The following is a 17624-nucleotide window of genomic DNA, read 5'->3' as shown; positions in this document are numbered from 1 at the left end:
GATCATAACCGAGACAGAGCAAGTCGGTGCTCATAACATGGCCGGTTTGCATCCTAGGTTGCAACACGTGACCAAGGACCGCGAGGTGCGATGTTCTTCGCGAAGCAAGAAGCAAGGTCGTAGTGCACGCAGAGGGCGCGGCGCCTGTCCCCTCTTCGCGAAGAACATCGCCCGGACCGAGAGAAAAAGGGTACCACACCGCCCTCAAGGCTGGGTTGTCGGCACTCGCGGTGGCCGCGGCGTATTACCTGTTCCGATGATTGCTTTGCATTCGACTAACCAAGAAAGCGGCTACGGCTAGAATGTGCAGCCATGCATTTTCGCCAAGGAATTTCACCGCTTCTCCTGCAGCCTTAAACACGAAGTTCGCGATGCTGCCTTCTAGTCCAGGGAGAAGCTCGCATAGCTTTTCCCCGATAGCCTTAACCCCATCGCCAGCTTGAAGCATTTTAGCTTCGCAACGTCCTGTCGAACGCCTCCGTTCTCATTAAACAGCTGTCTTGGTTTTGTCCAACCTCCTTTGCCGAGGTTGTGAAGCTGTATTAGCGTCTTTCCCCTTAGTCTGACTGGAACCGTATCAGATTCTCGTTAAGATCTGGGTATTTCTCCCTGAGGGACTGGAGACCGAGTCTGGTCGCTGCGCCCTCTGTGGTGGACGAGGTTTCAGCGGTCGTTTGCGTCCAGGGCCCCCGCAATGACGTGCTCGTCATTGGGATCGACTCCCCATCGTCGGGATCAAACGGGATTAGGGGCGTCGTCTCGTCGTCCCTGTCTTCGGCGGACGCACCTGGCAAGGTATCGTCAATGTCAACGTCAACATCAGCCATGATGAACGAATCATGCTACGCTATATTAGACATGTCTAAAAGTTCGCACCATAGTCAAGTGACGTCATACTACTAGGAATGTCTGTAAGCGATAAACTTGCCCCCAACGAACACCCAGAACTCCTCTGGGGTTGAAAGCCGAGAGACCGGGTCATTTTCAACCCATCGACGGCTTTCCCCAGCGTGACGCTATATGTGGCGGTCCCAAAGCTAACGGAAGGCGTCACGCTTGTGCCTGGTTCTTTGAGGGTTCCGATCTCTCCATCTCAGGCCAAGCAAATAATACCGTCGTGAACAACGTCGGCCGAAATCTCGTGAGCCGCCTGAAAATCACGTCACGTCTGTTTTGATGTCGGGACATCAAGAGCGTTCGCGTTACAATTGACGGCATGCCAAACAAGGTTTTCAGCCAGGGACTATATGCCCCACGGATTTCTGGAGGGAGGTGAAAAGGCGGTTCATCAGTGGCTGCCAAGCGCCTAGTGTCAGCCCCGAGTCGTTCTATGGCGATAACAAGTTTGTTCTGTGGATCGACCTTCAAACGACGGACGACAATGGTATCCAGGGGCGGTCTCCGATTGGTCAACACCCGCGACGGTGTGCATCTTGAGGTAAAACGCACGGCAAGCGGCACGGGTAACGTAAACTGTCACTTGTTTGTGGTGGCCGACGCTCAGATGAACCGTATGAACGGACAGCTAGAGTCCATACAATACTGAGTACAGTAGTACAGTAGATCCGAAAAACAGCCCATTTAACGCTCGCATCGTGGGCCCTACTTTAAGCGGTAAGACCCGATTCTTAGTGGACCGCTTGCGCGGCCCTTTCCGGGGCAAGTTTGACTACATCATACTCGTGTGCACTACCTTTGTCTACAACAAAACATACGACGGCTTCGGCGAGGGCGACAATCGTCTGTTTGTCGTCACACCTGAGGACGGTCAGATCGACATACTGCTGAGGTTTGTATCCGCTGTCTCGGCACTACCCGAGCAAACGGCAACCGCCTGTGAGACTGATACGCCTGTTGCAATACATTGCCGACACATAATGGCGGCTAAGCTTATGTCCGACGGAGAACTCGATGTGTTCCTTCGTCCTATATAGTACGCCAGAGGTGGCTTCCAGGGAGTGACCGCTCGCATGCCAAACTTCCCAAGGGCTCAGCCTTCATAGACCGAGTGCGCAAGTGGGAAAGCTCTCAGCCCGTAGGGGCCTACACACATACACCTCCTCCTACGACTACCTACGCCCATTTCCCGGAGCAGATACCAAACCGTATCCACCAGTCGGAACTTTTATTCTTGCCAACCGACCGCGGGTACAAGTATGCCCTGACTGTCGTTGACGTTGCTTCACGGTATAAAGCCGCCTGTCCACTGAGAACCAAGAACGCGGCCGTTGTCTCCCGCGAAATCGCTGACATCTATGCGGAGGGACCTCTCTCATGGCCTAAATTCCTCATGGTTGATGACGGCACGGAGTTCGAGGGTGCTACAACAAAGCTCCTAATAGACCACGGGGTGGAGGTCCGACGGGCTGAGCCAGGGCACCACAGGAGCCAAGCTTTCGCTAAGTCTTTCCATTGCTGGCTGGCACAGCGCCTATCTCGCTGCCTAATTTTTCATCCGGCAAAACAGACCGTGAGTGGGTTACTGTTCTGCCAGTCGTCATCTCGGACATAAACGCAACGAAGACTCGCATGACTGACTTTGCGCCTAAAGACGCCATAAAGCTGAGGCGCGTGCCTATCAAAGCCAAAAAAAACCCCTAGAGTTCCACTTAGAGGTCGGAACGGAGGTGTACATCTCACATCTCACATCACATTAAATCTCCGGCGAAATTTCATACTTTAGCGCAAGCGCAGTTGTAAAAAATCATACAAGTGTACCTGGGCACTAGCGAAAGCTAAATGTTCATGACTTATGGCAATAAGTTTGATATGTCTACTATAATGTTCATTCACGCAAGATTTATTTGAGGATATGTCTGTTTTCAGCTAAAAAATTAAGTATTCACTTGTTGTGTCGACGCGAGACAGGTCACATTAAAAGTAAAAAGCGAACACAGCCACAGGGGACAAACAGATAGCGACAAAAAACACTGCTAAGGTGAGTTTTGGACGACGATTTGTGTAAAATGTATCCTTTGTCATTTATTGTATACACCCAAATCTTTTGAGCAAAAACCCCTTGGAGAAATGAAATGTGCTTCTTTGGGTTGCTACATTTGTATTGATAATATAACAGTTAGTTATTGGGCTTTTGTGTTGTCCTTTTTGTTTGCTTTAAGAAAGCGTAGTAATCAAATTATTAGAAGAGCATGACACGTCCTTTTGACATTCTTCGTTCTATCTAAGCTTACTTATTCTTAAATGTGTTGAGATATTTCATAAAAGCTAACCAATATCGTCCTACATTTGTCATTTACTACTAAAAAGAAGAACGTTCATTGTCTTTATATCCTGTGCTCTTAGTTCTTCGAAGATATTGCAACTTTTTCAACTTACAAGATAAATTCTCCTTACCGAGGATAAAAAACCTTAAATGCAACCCCTATTCATAGATCCAACATGTCAATCACGCGCGCACGAATAGCCAATCAGGTAAAGAATGGTGCAATAACAGCCATGTGGTCCCACAAATGTCCCACAAAAATTCGGCAATCGACGCCGAAAAAAATTGGTTTGAGATATTTTTCTGCGAATCTGGACTAGCAAATAAGCATTTTCCGGTCAGCGTAGAAAGTGCTAGCCCTGTTTTCTTTGACCGGCTAATTTTAGTGTAGAGTTGGGACTCAAACACATAGTACCTACCGAAGAGAGCACCGCTTTATCTTATCATTTCCAATTTTTCGCATTTTAAGCTAGATTCGTGCCGTTTCCCTTCAACAACCAAACTCGTAGTTATCTATTTCTATGCTTCTCTACAAGGTTTTTCACCAAGCTTGGACAACAAGACATATTTCCATCATGTTACGTTACTGTGTTTTATTTCCCAAGTCGCAGGAAAACCCCTATAAACGTCTATATAAACCCGAGAAGGATTCACAGACCTCATCCGACGTGTAAAATTAATGTGGGACATTTGGGTTGCACTTCGTTGGCTTCTATTTGCTACTTTCTGATTGGATATTCGTGCGCGCGTCGGATCTATGAATCGTCTATATGTAAGTTGTTTTCATTGTCTGCATCTTTCATCTCATGTGTTTATTTTTTATATAATTAGCTGTGGAAAATTAGTTAGATTATAAATGAAAACATTGTTTTGAAAGAAATAATAAATAATTATTAAAATTATTTTCACTCTTTTATCAAACAGTAACTGACTGAGGGCCAAGATGAATGCTAAAAACATGAGAATTGAGAACCATGTCTTGAGGAAGTTCTTATTAACAAGTCATTTGATACCCCCACACCAGTGGTCCCAAGAAAGGGCGATTAGACTTTAATCTTAAACAACTGTAATAAAAGCCAAAAACAGTCAATACCACCACCCCTCATCGACATATTTTGGTTAAAAAGTGATCTAAACCACATTTACCCCAGACTTCCCCGGGACCATAAGAGAGGGGGCTCAAATGACTTGGGCGTTCAGTGATTCAGCAGTACACACTCAATAACAAGATAACAAGATAACTTATATTATATTAAACAAAAAACAAAATTGTGCTTTTTAAATAACAAATATGTAAATAAAACAATTTTCTAGTATCAACCTAAAGATAATGGAAATTTTAGGAAATTACTGAATATTATTATCACATTGTTAATGTTTGTTAAGAAAATATTATTTTCTTAACAAACATTTTAAGAAGAATCATATTTCTTCCTTTTTCTTCCCCCTGTTGACTATTTTTATGCAATTCATGCTCTTTCTCTTTTTCCCTCTACACCAAAAATAAATTTATGAACAGATTTGGTGTTAAATTATAAATTAACACTTTTACTAATGTCTCTTTTTTTTAGGATTTCCTTTCCAAGCCAGTCTGTTTGCCATTGCATAGTATCATTGGAATGGTTGGGTCCAGGGTTTCTAAAAACACCAAAATATAATGCATTACCGGATATATATTTGTATATTTTAATTCCCATGGGGATGGAAAATCACCACTTCAAATGGTACATGAAAACTTCAGTATTGCATCTAAAACTGTGTCTAACACTACATTCTATCTTTAAAATGCTGTTACACCCATGACATGTTCTTCGCAAAAACAAAGGTTGTCAAAATGTAGCTTTGATACAAATGTACATTAATGGAACTTTTGTGAGGGAAAGGGGTTCTTAGGGCAAGATACTTGTAATGGACCTTGATTAGATTAGTTAGTTATTAAGTTAGTGTTAACGCCTTTCGCTTAGTTACAATATAAGCAACGACATTTGTTTACTGAAATTTGATACGCGTCCTAAATTCGGACGTCCGCGTCCTGGTTTATTTAGTGCAAGCATTTCTAGTGGTACAATCTTTGGTTTAATTTAGAGCAAGGCTGAGACTTTATAAGAGGATTCAGGCACTTCAGACCCAACTATTTGAATTATGAAGTAGTAAAAGCAGTAGAAGTAACAAGACTAGCTCAAGTGTCCTGGGGAGCGTTAAGTCCAGAGCGAGTAACCAGATGTCCGTGGTGTCATCAGCTAGAGTGGAGGCCGCTATGGTAGAAATGGAGTACTTGGAACGAGAAAACGAAGCGAGACGGCTGAAAATGCAAAAGGAATTTGAGCTAGCACAAGCTGAAGAAAAGACCCTCAAAACGTTTATGGCTAAAGGGCACGCTAAACAAGAGGTCAAACAACAGGTCAAAGAGGAAGTAAAGAGAGAACCCGCTTACACTGCGTCTGGTTGGAAACCTCCAGTTCCTGATCAGCAGAGTCTTTACTCGGCTTATTTTCCAGGCTATTTTCCTCCATTTCTACCTCCCGAGACAAACCTTAATAGAGACAGTGATTTTAAATTGGCTATACAAGCGCTAATGAATTCACAAGCAAAACAAACAGGACTCAATACGCTATTGACAAATCAACAAAGAACTAGTCATGTTCCAATTAAAGAACATCCAGTTTCATCAGTCGATCCATTTGTTTGCCCCGCTTTCGTAACCATGTTTGACTCGATTATAGAAGCAAATGTCTCCACGCAGAGTGACCGCTTATTTTTTCCTTGATAAATACACCAGCGGAAAGGCTAACGTAGTGATAAAAGGATTCCTAGCCACTAATTCAGAGACCGCATACCAAGAGGCGAGAAATTTACAAGACAGTCGCTATGGCAACCCCATCAAAGTCGGCGAGACCTTCAAAAGGAACCTCAGAGAGTGGCCCGAGATTGCTGACTCAGACAGCGCACCCATCCAACAGTTTTCTGACTTCCATATTCGCTGCGAAGAAGCAATGAAATCCTTGAGCTCTATGGCAGATCTAGATTCGCCTCAGACCTTACTTCAAGCAAGCGCTAAGCTACCATCATACTCAGGAGTGAAATGGTGTCGGCAGGCGCACGAGACGCAATACCAAGGAAAAAGCGTGTAATTTCGAGACTTCGTGAAATTATAAAAGAAAAGGAAGAGAAGGAGCTAGCCAATGATCCAATTTTCTCGCCAGACGCACGTAAAGGGAGAAGAGGAGAACAACTAACAGTGCCAACCGGAAACCTGCCAACCGCCCACCTAGCAAGCGAGAAAACGGACCTAGCAGTCAATCTTTTCAAATCTCAGGAGTTCCCGCCGAACCCAGTCCCGAAGCTGCCAAGCCGCCAACACCAGCATACCAACCTACCTGTCCTTTCTGTAGCGAGAAACATACAATAGAGAAGTGCACGGAATTCGCCAAAAAAACGTAACCGAACGTAACGAAATCGCTAGTGAAGAGAAACTCTGTTTCAAGTGTCCGAAGGGACCTCATCTTGCGTCAGATTGTCGTTCGGAGATTTCATGCAGCGAATGCGGCAAACGCAACCACACCCTCTTGCACGGAGCGAAGCCTAGACGCTGCAACCCACGGCCTCATACCAACGCTGACCACTCAAAACCCGAATCTGGAACAAACGACAAAAGTAGCGAAGCCCCAAACCGAATTCTTCGAAGGCTAACTCGAACATGTGCAGTGTTACAAACGCAGTCGTCGGTGAAGAAATAGTGATCACCAATTCGAAAATCGTCCCCGTGTTGGTTTCTCACCGAGATCACCCAGAAAAGCAAGTTAAAGTCTACGCCCTATTGGACGACGCGAGCGATACAACATTCCTCACTACGAAGGTCCAAAAGGAACTTGGCATACAAGGAATAGAAACGAGCCTACATTTGAGGACAATGTTGGGTCAAGAGAATATTCCCGTCTCAAGAGTCGATGGCCTAGTAGCCGAGAGAACGGACAAGAGAGCAAAAGTAGAACTGCCAAGGGCGTACGCTCGAGCAATTATCCCTTTAAGGAAAGATCAGATCTCCAAGCCCGAGACCGCCGACCGATGGCCACACCTGTTGGTAATGTTTCGAACCAAACGACACTCTGTATTCACGATCTCCGACTTTCTACTCCCTTTATTCGAATCAGCTCTCAATCTCACTTACAATCTGTTTCTCTCACGAGTTCACCCCGTGCCTGGTACAATGATACGCGATCCTATAACTAATTACATATTACATAATTGGTGATCATAAACTAATAATTTTAACAACTTCCGGTACACAGAAACCGAACTTCCGGAACACACTCCCCCCCCCTTGACTCTTAGGAATCAAGCAAAGCCCCGATCGCGATTCTATTCTGCGCATGCAATGCTGCGGCTCGAGTGGACCTGGCTCTGGTATGCACGCTCCTGTCCGCGCACGCGCTGCAATTCACTGTCGAGTCCGAGCACCTAACATCTATGGGGTATAGTCTCTGGACTGGTCTGTCCAGGCGAGATGGCTTTCCCTTCTTGACAAGTCTAACTTGCGCTCCTCTCACTACGTTATCTCTGCCCTTGATCAACTTCTCTACTCCCGCCATCTTACTGCCATCCTCCTGCACTGTCACTCCGTCTCCTACTTGAACTGTCTCCCTATGCCCGGTGACACGACTTCTACGATGAAATTCTCGAAGGCTAGCTAGATACTCCTAACCCCATCTCTAGCAAAAATGTGAGAGTTTAGCCCTTACATACCTAAACCGAATGTTGTGGTCTGGATTCGTTACATCGTCTGGCTCTACTACCTCGTCTGGGAAGCTATTTAGTCGTCTGCCCTACATTAGATGGGCTGGTGTAAGCTTCACCTCATCGTACACATATGTAAGCGGCCTGTCGTTCAGTGTGCTTTCAACCTCCACCAAAACTGTAATTATCATCATAGGTCAAGCAACTTGTCTACCTTTCGGAACCCAGAACCTTGTCCGCAACTGCGCTAAGGTGCCGCTAACACCACTGTGGTGTAATTTACTATGGCAGTCTAGTATAACCAGCTCTGTCAGCCTGTGATCTCTCGGTAATATTATGGGCATTCTAGCCTGTCGCAAGCTCGGAATCACCCAGTCTCCCTCTGCACCTAAGTAAGCCTGCATCTTCTACTAAATCTAGCTGCTTGGTCACCTGATTAAACGTCGCTTGTTGCGTCAAGTCTACTTTTGCTGACTTTATCCACTATAGCTCTGCGTTCTTCATCTCCTCTCTAGATAACTGCCTGTCATCCTGTCTTCTAATTCGCTGCCCTTACATTGTGCATGAACCTCCGAAAATACGCTGTTACCTTGAACAACTTACTACAATTACTGAAATTGTTAAGGTTGATTACACTAGATATGTCACTCTTCGGTACTCTGGTGTTGACCACCATACTAACAGTGCCTAGCTGGCGGGTTCTGTTCTCCCGGGCAATGCCTCCACTCACCGTTCCTAGTCAGCTGCAAAATTTCATCTACTCTGTGCTTAACGAACTGTTTCCAATCACCTTTGTTCGCCAACCAGTATAACACTGTTTTGCTATTTGACCAGTACACCTCGCTTTCTACTTCAATGAGTGTGCCTAGGGCTTCTTTAACATGGCTAACTAGACGGTCAAGGATTAACGCGGCCATTAGCTCTAACCTGGGGATTGTCATCTCCTTAAGGGGGGCCACTCTAGTCTTGCTGCAAAGTAACCTTACCTGCCTCTCTCCCCCCACGTCGTATACGAGGTATACGACGAAACAGTACGCCTTGCGACTCGCATCAGCAATTCCGTGAATCTGCACCTTACGGCGGGACGTGTCCAATACGCACAGAGGTACTTCAACACTCATCAAATTTCCCAGGTCTTTAACCCAGGCCTCCCACTCTTTTCTTTCTTCTCCAGTCAATTCCTCGTCCCAGGTTAACTCGGCCATTCTACACAGAGCTGAAAAAGGATTCTTGCAGCTACAGTTACTGGGGTTACTATTTCTAGGGGATCGAACATACCTGCAAAAACACTGAGCACATTTCGCTTCGTCGCTGGCACCTGTTGAGCCTTATCATACAGGTGGCCAAATGTGAGTCCTATAGTGTCACCACTGCTATTCCAGGGTAGGCCTAACACCTGAATATCACAGTCGCTTGCCACGCCCTGGCTAGTCTAACCACGCGCCACACCTTCTTGACTACCTGGCATACATCTCCCTTCGCCTACATCCACCCTACCTCTGAGCTCGCTATCGTTAGTCTGCCACTTGCGCAGGTTAAACCCACCTTCTGCCAATCTCGACTTGGACTTCACGTATAACTCATACGCCTCTTCCGGGGTGTTACTTCCTGTCACCAAGTCATCTACATAAAAACTGTTGACTAACATCTCTACAAACTCAGGATCTATCTCTTTAAACTTCACGAGGTGGTGCCTCAAGGTTCCATTCAATAGAAATGGCGAGGCGTTCAGTCCAAACAACACTCTACAAAACCGGTATACTATGATTAACGGAACCCTCCCTTCTCAGGTCCTCTGGGAATAGGAATCGTAAACAATCTTGGTCTCCAGGGTCGACTTCGATATTCAAGAAAGCCTTCTCGATATCTGCTATTAGGGCTACCCTGAGGAAACGGAATCTCAGCAACACATAAAATAGGAGGGGGTTGAGACGGTTCAACGTGTAAACAGTCGTTGAGCGACACGCCCCTTTTACCTGTCTTCGCCGACGCATCATAGATCACTCTTACCGGTGTACTAGTAGCAACATTCCTGTGCACTACCGCTCTATGTGGTAAGTAATGGATCTTGTTACCATCTTCTAACGCATGAACCGGCTCATCACTCCGGACTCTAACTGACCCTTGATTACTGCCTCATACTGGTCTAGCACTTCTGGCTCTTGCCTAAGCTTTCTTATTGTGCCATGAAGGCGTCCTAGGCTTTTTTTCGTAATTAGTAGGTAACGATCTGTGGTTGACCTTCCATGGTAACTTAACCGAATACCTCTCTCCATTGAAACAAATGTTATCCAGAAATTCTTCCTGTACTCCCTGTGTCTCTCTAATACCTAGAGTCTCTAAATCCCACAGTCTCGCTATCTCACTCTCCAAACTCTCTGATTGCTCTGCTGACCGGTCTTGGACTAACAAATTAGCCTGTACTATCTGTACATTCTCTACACATTCACTATCTACTGTCATAGGGCCTGGCAATACCCATCCTAACTCTGTCTCTACTGCGACGGGTTCCTCTACTTTGCCTCGAATTACTCGTCCTTTCTGAAAATGCCAAAGATAATCCGCTCCAACTAATATCTCTATTTCTAGTCTTTCCTCATTCCTATTCACATCTGAGAACCATAAGCCTTTGAGGTGCGGAAACTGATCTCTAGCTAACTCTACATGACCATTGGGTATGCTGGAAATCTCTGGCACTAAGAACGCCTGCACATTAATGCTAGCACATCCATTTACAGGATTTACATTAAACTCTACTACCTCTCTGAGCGTGCCTTTCTGGTCGCGCTGACCAAACGCGTTAATGCAAAGCCATTCACGCCTAACGACAGGAAGTTTGGCTTTGCGCGCTGCCGACGTGGTGATGAATGAGCAGTGACTTCCGGCGTCAAACAAAAACCGTGTGCTAGCTGATACGCCCCCTTCCCAGCTAACAATGCCCTGCGCTGTTTGTAGAGCTATGCGCGTACCAGAGCCAACATGAAAACTTTCCACAAACCCCGAAGCTACGTGATTGGAACTAGCTTCTCCCGCTTGCTCGCTCTCCTCCCGTCCCTGCTGTGGCGTTTCTGTCTGGCCACTAGCTTGATTTCCATATTCGCATATTGAAACATGATGCGCGCCCGCGCAGCCCTTACAGTTACTATCTTTCGATTTACACTCGTAAGACCTGTGATTTTTTCTAAGGCATCTAAAACATCTAGCATACTTAACCAACAGCTTCTTTCGTTCTCCCGGTGACTTGAATTTCTCACAGTTCTCTGACTTGTGTTTTCCAAGACAATTAACACACGTCCTCTGTCCATTAGCTTGAACAAATAACGCGCTCCCGCTTGTTGCATACCGTCTTTGCATACCGTCTTGTGTTTTTTTGTTACTTGCTCCAGAAGAAATGGGCTTCACTTTCAAACATCGACCTTCTATAATGGGTCACCAAGCTAGGCATAAAACACTTCAGAGGTGTATATAGTTGCGATAATCTACCCGAGCGGATGCACAATATGGAATGTGGGATAGTCAACCTGGACGATAGTAGAGGCGCTGGAACTCATTGGGTCTGCTACCGAAATATAGACGACACGTACTGCGAATACATCGACAGGAACTTTGGAACCGGAGTGCCACATGAGGTTGAGCGGTACCTAGCTACGTCTGGAAAGGCACTTGCTTATTCAGGGGATGAGATCCAAGAGAGGCTGTCAGTACTTTGCGGCTACTGGTGCTTGTACTACCTCCTAGAGTGACAAAAGGGGGTCTCTATGTTCGACGCTATTCATAATGATTCGATAGTCTAAATGACCAAGGGGGGAACCATAGGTTCCTCATATCATGCTTTAGTATACTCTAATGATATCTTGAAGTCTTACTGCGTCAAGAAGAAGAGAGTCACTGATTGCATCCCAGGCTCTGAACGGTATGAGAGAACTAAAAACGGACGTACGATGCTAAAATGTAATTGTTCATCATGTGGCATAATTAAGAGCATATTCGTCAGCGCAAAGGAAGTTGGTAAACTTGATATCCAAAAAATGATCGGCTACCTGCCTATCCCAAAAGTGGGTTCACACCTGCGAACTATAAATGCATGGGGCCAAACAACCCGCTTGAGAAACAACTAGTATACGACAAAGAGACTGGCCAAGTGATTGATTGGAGAGTCAAACCGTTGAATAAAGTAGACGAGATCGCGGCGTACCATGACATATTCTATGACATGGGGAAAAGCAAAGGGGAGTGCGACGGATAAATGGTTGAGTTGCTTGATCGAATACCGTATGGTGAGATGCCTAAGTGGGGTCAACCGCACATTTCCTTATCAATACAAAACGAAAATTCGGCCTCGGCGTTAAAAAGCCATAAAAAGGTAAAAAGCCGTCGAGTGAAGAAAACTGGCAAGAAAAACTAGCTGATGAGATACGGTGTTCCGACTTAGTTGAGATGCAACATTTAGCAAATGGAATAAAGGGTTTCGATACCTACTCAAGGTTTTAGACGTTTTTAATAAATATGGTTGGATCATACCGTTAAAAGATAAAAAAGGCGGAACTATAACTGAAGCATTCTAAACAATATTCAAGAAAAGAAGAAAACCAGAGTATTTATGGGTTGATAAAGGTATAGAATTCTACAACAGACACCTGAAAGACCTATTGGAGAAAAATGGCATAAAAATGTATTCAAGTGAAAACGAAGAAAAGAGTAGTGTTTTTGAACGATGGAATTGAACAATTAAAACCAAAATGTGGAAACAATTTACAGCTCAAGGCAATACGCAATATTTAGAAATACTTCCTAAGATTCTGAAGCAGTGCAACAACACCAAACATTCGAGCATTAAAATGACTCCTGTAGAAGCTAACAAAAAGAAGAATGAAGATCTAGTATATTTTAATTTATGCGGTGATATGGAAGCATCAAACAAAAACCTAATTTTAAAATAGGTGATGAGGTTAGAATAAGTAAATATAAACGAAATGTGTTCGACAAGGGTTATACACCGAATTGGACTGAGGAAATTCGATAAAATACAATACACTAATCCAGTCACTTACAAAATTAAGGATCTAAGTAATGAAGACATACAAGGAAGTCTTTATGAACCTGAACTATTAAATGCCAAGCAGGATGTTTTCCTCATTGATAAAGTCATTCCAAGATATTATCAAAAGAAGCAGGCTTTGGTGAAGTGACGAATTTAACAGTTGGATGCCATTTAGGGATTTAAAGTGAAGCCCCTGAACAAAGTAGACTTAAAAAAATAATTCGAGTAGATGTATATAGATGGTGATGGAATACGACCATTACAAGAGGATGCTTACCAACCTATATGACAAGTGTGGGGAGTCGACAATAAAAGAACGCGGTGAGACCCTCTTCTCAAGCACAGACTTGGCCAAACTTCTGGAGCTCGAACAGAGGAGAGACCGCGTGCGAAAGCTTGTCCAGAAAATTGTGATGGTCAGTGACATAGTATTCCGCGAGGAGGAAAACGAATACTACGTTAGAGAGCCCGGTCTCTACAATATTGTACTGCGTTCAGAGGCTGGTATAGTATTCGAGTTCAAAAGATAGCTTACAGGGCAGGTCCTGCCGTCTATTCGAGACCTAGACAGGTACGACGCGGTTCGCGAGCCAGACTACAAAATGCGAAACCCACTCAACCATTCCCGTAAAATCATAAGAGCCACCTTATGCCTAGTACACACTAGTGACATAACGACATAACAACATAGGCGCGTGCACTCTTTTAAGCCCGACATAACGACACATGGACATAATGACATAAAAAAACATGTTTTTCTCTTATGTCGTTATGTTCATGTCACTATGTTGGGCTTATGTCAAAATGTCGAACCATTCACACTTGAACATATGAACATAAGGGTGCACGCGCCTATGTCATTATGTCAATGGTGTGTACCAGGCATAAGACTACCTAAGGAGAAAGCACCCCAGCATAGTCGTATCGCGTCGACATGACGGAAAAACATGACGTGACGCTTCAAATAAGCCCATTTTACATCGAATAAGGCGGAGAATTTCTCTGAGTACTTAGTAACTTATAGCAAACAAAATATCAAGTGCGACTTTTTTTAAATTGATGCGACTTTTGTAAAGTGTCATTGAAATTTGAACTTTTTGTCCCTGAACTGATACACAGAGCAATGATGATCAAGGAAAAATAATCTTAAAAAGCCATAATCTAGTTATGTGCACTTCGGCCTCACGTTATTCGTGTTTTGAAAATCAGTCCGCAATATAAGGAACCTATAGACATTGTAAAAAAATGTTTTCTTCTCTCTCTATCTGGAATTGCGCGTTTTCCAGGTTTTTCTGTCATGTCTATCGCGTCCAGTATCAGCAGGCTTAGTGAAGAGGACTTCATCACATCATGACAATATGTCTTACCCAAAGGGAGGGGCAGACATGATCGTCCACATCGGTAGGGGATGAAGTGTGGCCGTCTACTTCGAGGAGTACGACAACGGTGACCCTGGCGACCCATACGCATTCGATAACGAGGAGCATGGCCTAAGGGATATGTCTGTGGAGCATTTGTCTAGAAACGGCTTTCGCATCGTTAGAAGTTCGTGAATATTCACAATCTTTAAGAGGCTAGAACGTCTGATCTCAAATGATTGGTACACATGCTATTTCTGCGATAAGAAACTTTATTGCATGAGGAGTCTCATACACCACTACGGGAAGGCACACTACGAGGTACTGGTATACAAGGGCTGGGTAGCTAAAAGGGCTAAATACTATACTTGAAAACAATATAAAATAGTAGTATACACATAAACACTATAGAAAAAAAGTATAGTAGTAGTATATATGGAAGTCAAGAGAGGACGAGGACGCCCACCTTTACATAAGACTGAGAAGGACAGAGCCAGAACTATAAGAGAATCCAAGACTAGGTACATGCTGAATAAAGAGTGGTACTGCCCAATATGTGGAAACTACTGACTGGCAGGGAAGACATGCCACCTTAAGACTAAGAAGCACCAGAGGAACCAAAATACAAGCAACACAACCGACGTGACCACCCAGACATTCTAGAAAAATTAAAAACATATAGAAGCATACAATCCGACGGGTTCGTCACGAACCACTCGGGTTTAAAGAAAGTGCGTTCGTAAATTTAAAAATAAAATATGTATATATGAGCGACTCACAGAAAATATCTAACCCTAAAATAGACATGAATTAGAGAGACCTCAATAAACTGAAGTCTGAACTTATCGGTTTACTGCTAAAGCTACAGGAGACGAAGCCTGTACCAGCACCTGGGACCCGCAAGAGCGTCAGGCAGATGGCTCAGGAGTATGGGGACAACATAATACCACCACCAACAGAGTTCCGAGATAGGCCAGTTCCTACACCTAGGGCTCGTAGGCCAGTGCCGACACCTAGAACTAGGATAGTGCAGACGAGGCGTGCCTTGAAAGGTTACACCATGTCCTTCGAAAGTGGGATAAAGAATGGTAGAGACCCACTAGCACAACTGCAAAGCACGGCTAAGGCCACCCACTACCATATCGCAAATACACTAGAATCTATGAAAGGCCTCAAATTCGCTACAACACTAAAGGTGACGTTCAAGAAGGAGTCTCTGACAAGGGCTTAGAGTTCAAGACTGCCCACTTCAACAGTACACCTCAAACAATAGTCAATAGTACCGAGATTAGTGAGGCACTACAGAACACCAAGCAACAAGTCCTGAATAAGATAACCCAATGGGTATCTGAGGGGTCTGGCTGGACTATAGAATCAGTCGATGGCCACTATTTCAATATCGTAAAATACCAGCCGATGAGAGGATCATCATACATCCAACTACCGAACGAACTACGAAATAGCGCTAAAGGGATGATTAACATAAAGAACGAAGACAACGAGTGCTTCAGATGGTGCGACATCAGACACCTAAACCAACAAGGTAAAGACCCCCAGTATATTAAGAAGCCTGACAGGAAATTTGTCAACGAATTGGACTACTCAGGTGTTGAGTTCCCGGTGACTGTCAACACTTTAACAAAGTCGAGAAGGAAAACGGGATCTACATCAACGTATTCAGCTAAGATAACGAACAAGCATACCCAATATAAATATCAAAGGAGAGGCTCGAAGACCACATGGAGCTTCTACTAATCACTGAGGGTAGTGGGACTGAGGTAGGACTTCAACAAATTCATGCTCAACCAAACGAAACATCAACATAAGAAGCACTTCTGCATGAGCTGCCTCCAATGTTTCAGCTCTGAAAGAGTACTAACCAACCACACTGATAACTAACCACACTGCCTCAACATCAATGGGACGCAGGCGGTCAAGATGCACGACAAGGGGCATAGCGTACTAAAATTCACAAACTGCCACAAGCAACAACCAGTACCATTCGTCATCTACGCTGACTTCGAGGCTATAACGGAGAAGATCCAGGGATGCCAACCTGATGATGGTAAATCATACACTGGAGCCTACCAAAAATACACCGACTGTGGATGTGCCTATAAAGTAGCCTGCACCTATGATGACAAGTATACAAAGCAGACGCAGATTTACAGAGGTGAAAAAGCCGTGTACAAGTTCATGGAGAAAATGCTAGAAGAAGTCAAATACTGTAAGAACATTACGAGGAAGCACTTCAATAAAGCACAAAAAATGTCAAAGCATGACGAGTATCAATTAAAAAAGCCCAAGAGTGCCACATATGTAACAAGGAATACACTAAGAAGGACACTCGAGTTCGAGACCACTGCCACATAACTGGTAAGTACAGAGGCTCAGCACAGAGTGTAACCTGAAACTTAGAATCAATCCTGAAGAGATAAAGGTACCCGTCATATTTCACAACCTAAGAGGCTACGACAGCCATGTCATAATGAAGGAAATCGGAGCCATTGGAAAGAAGCACACATATGTGAACAGTAAGGGTGAAAAGAAGCAAATGAACATCAACGCTATACCGAACAACATGGAGAAGTACATGGCCTTCATGCTTGGCAACCACCTCACCTTTATAGACAGCTTCCAGTTTATGAGCTCCATTGGGAGAAATTGGTAGGCAACCTACCTAGGAAGTCATTGAAATACACCTCTCAGAGGTTTAAAGGTAAGAGACTCGACCTTTTTCATAGAAAGGGAGTATACCCATACGACTACATGGACAGCTTTGAGAAGTTCAACGACAAGCTACCAGCGAAGGAGGATTTCTATAGCACCATGTACGACCAGCACATCTCAGAGGACGATTACAAACATCTAGAACCGTGTGGGAGAAGTTTAAGCTTAAAACCATGGGCGACTCCCACGACCTATACCTTGAGTCTGTCATACTACTGCTGGCTGAAGTGTATAAGAACTTTAGGAAGACGTGCCTAGAATACTATAAGCTAGATCCATGCAACTACTTCACATCCCCCGGTCTTTCATGGGACGCCATGCTAAAAATGACCGACATTAAACTGGAACTCATGACAGACATCGACATGTTCCAATTCATCGAGAAGGGTATGCGCGGTGGTATACCATACATAGCCAACAGATACAGCAAGGCCAACAATAAGTACATGGAATCATACGACGAGACGGCGCCTTCGAAGTATGTTATGTACTTGGATGCAAACAACTTGTACGTATGGGCTATGAGTCAGTACCTACC

General features: G+C 44.4%; 2 protein-coding genes across 2 annotated transcripts; one reads left to right on the top strand and one right to left on the bottom strand.

The window, feature by feature from the left end:
* The first annotated feature begins 5042 nt into the window (after window positions 1-5042).
* LOC5510887 lies at window positions 5043-7013 on the top strand. The gene is given in 2 exon segments (XM_032380053.2): window positions 5043-5978; window positions 5980-7013. Coding segments are annotated over 2 exon segments (909 nt in total). The 5' UTR covers window positions 5043-5444; the 3' UTR covers window positions 6355-7013.
* Window positions 7014-10123: 3110 nt separating this feature from the next.
* LOC116617405 lies at window positions 10124-11311 on the bottom strand. The gene has a single exon (XM_032380103.2). The coding sequence runs from the start codon at window positions 11309-11311 to the stop codon at window positions 10124-10126; it is 1188 nt and encodes a 395-aa protein (XP_032235994.2).
* Window positions 11312-17624: the final 6313 nt, after the last annotated feature.

This window comes from Nematostella vectensis, chromosome 13 (genome assembly GCF_932526225.1).
Source record: "Nematostella vectensis chromosome 13, jaNemVect1.1, whole genome shotgun sequence".
In the NCBI taxonomy this organism is placed as follows: domain Eukaryota; kingdom Metazoa; phylum Cnidaria; class Anthozoa; order Actiniaria; family Edwardsiidae; genus Nematostella; species Nematostella vectensis.
This window is presented reverse-complemented; position numbering and strand designations above follow the sequence as displayed.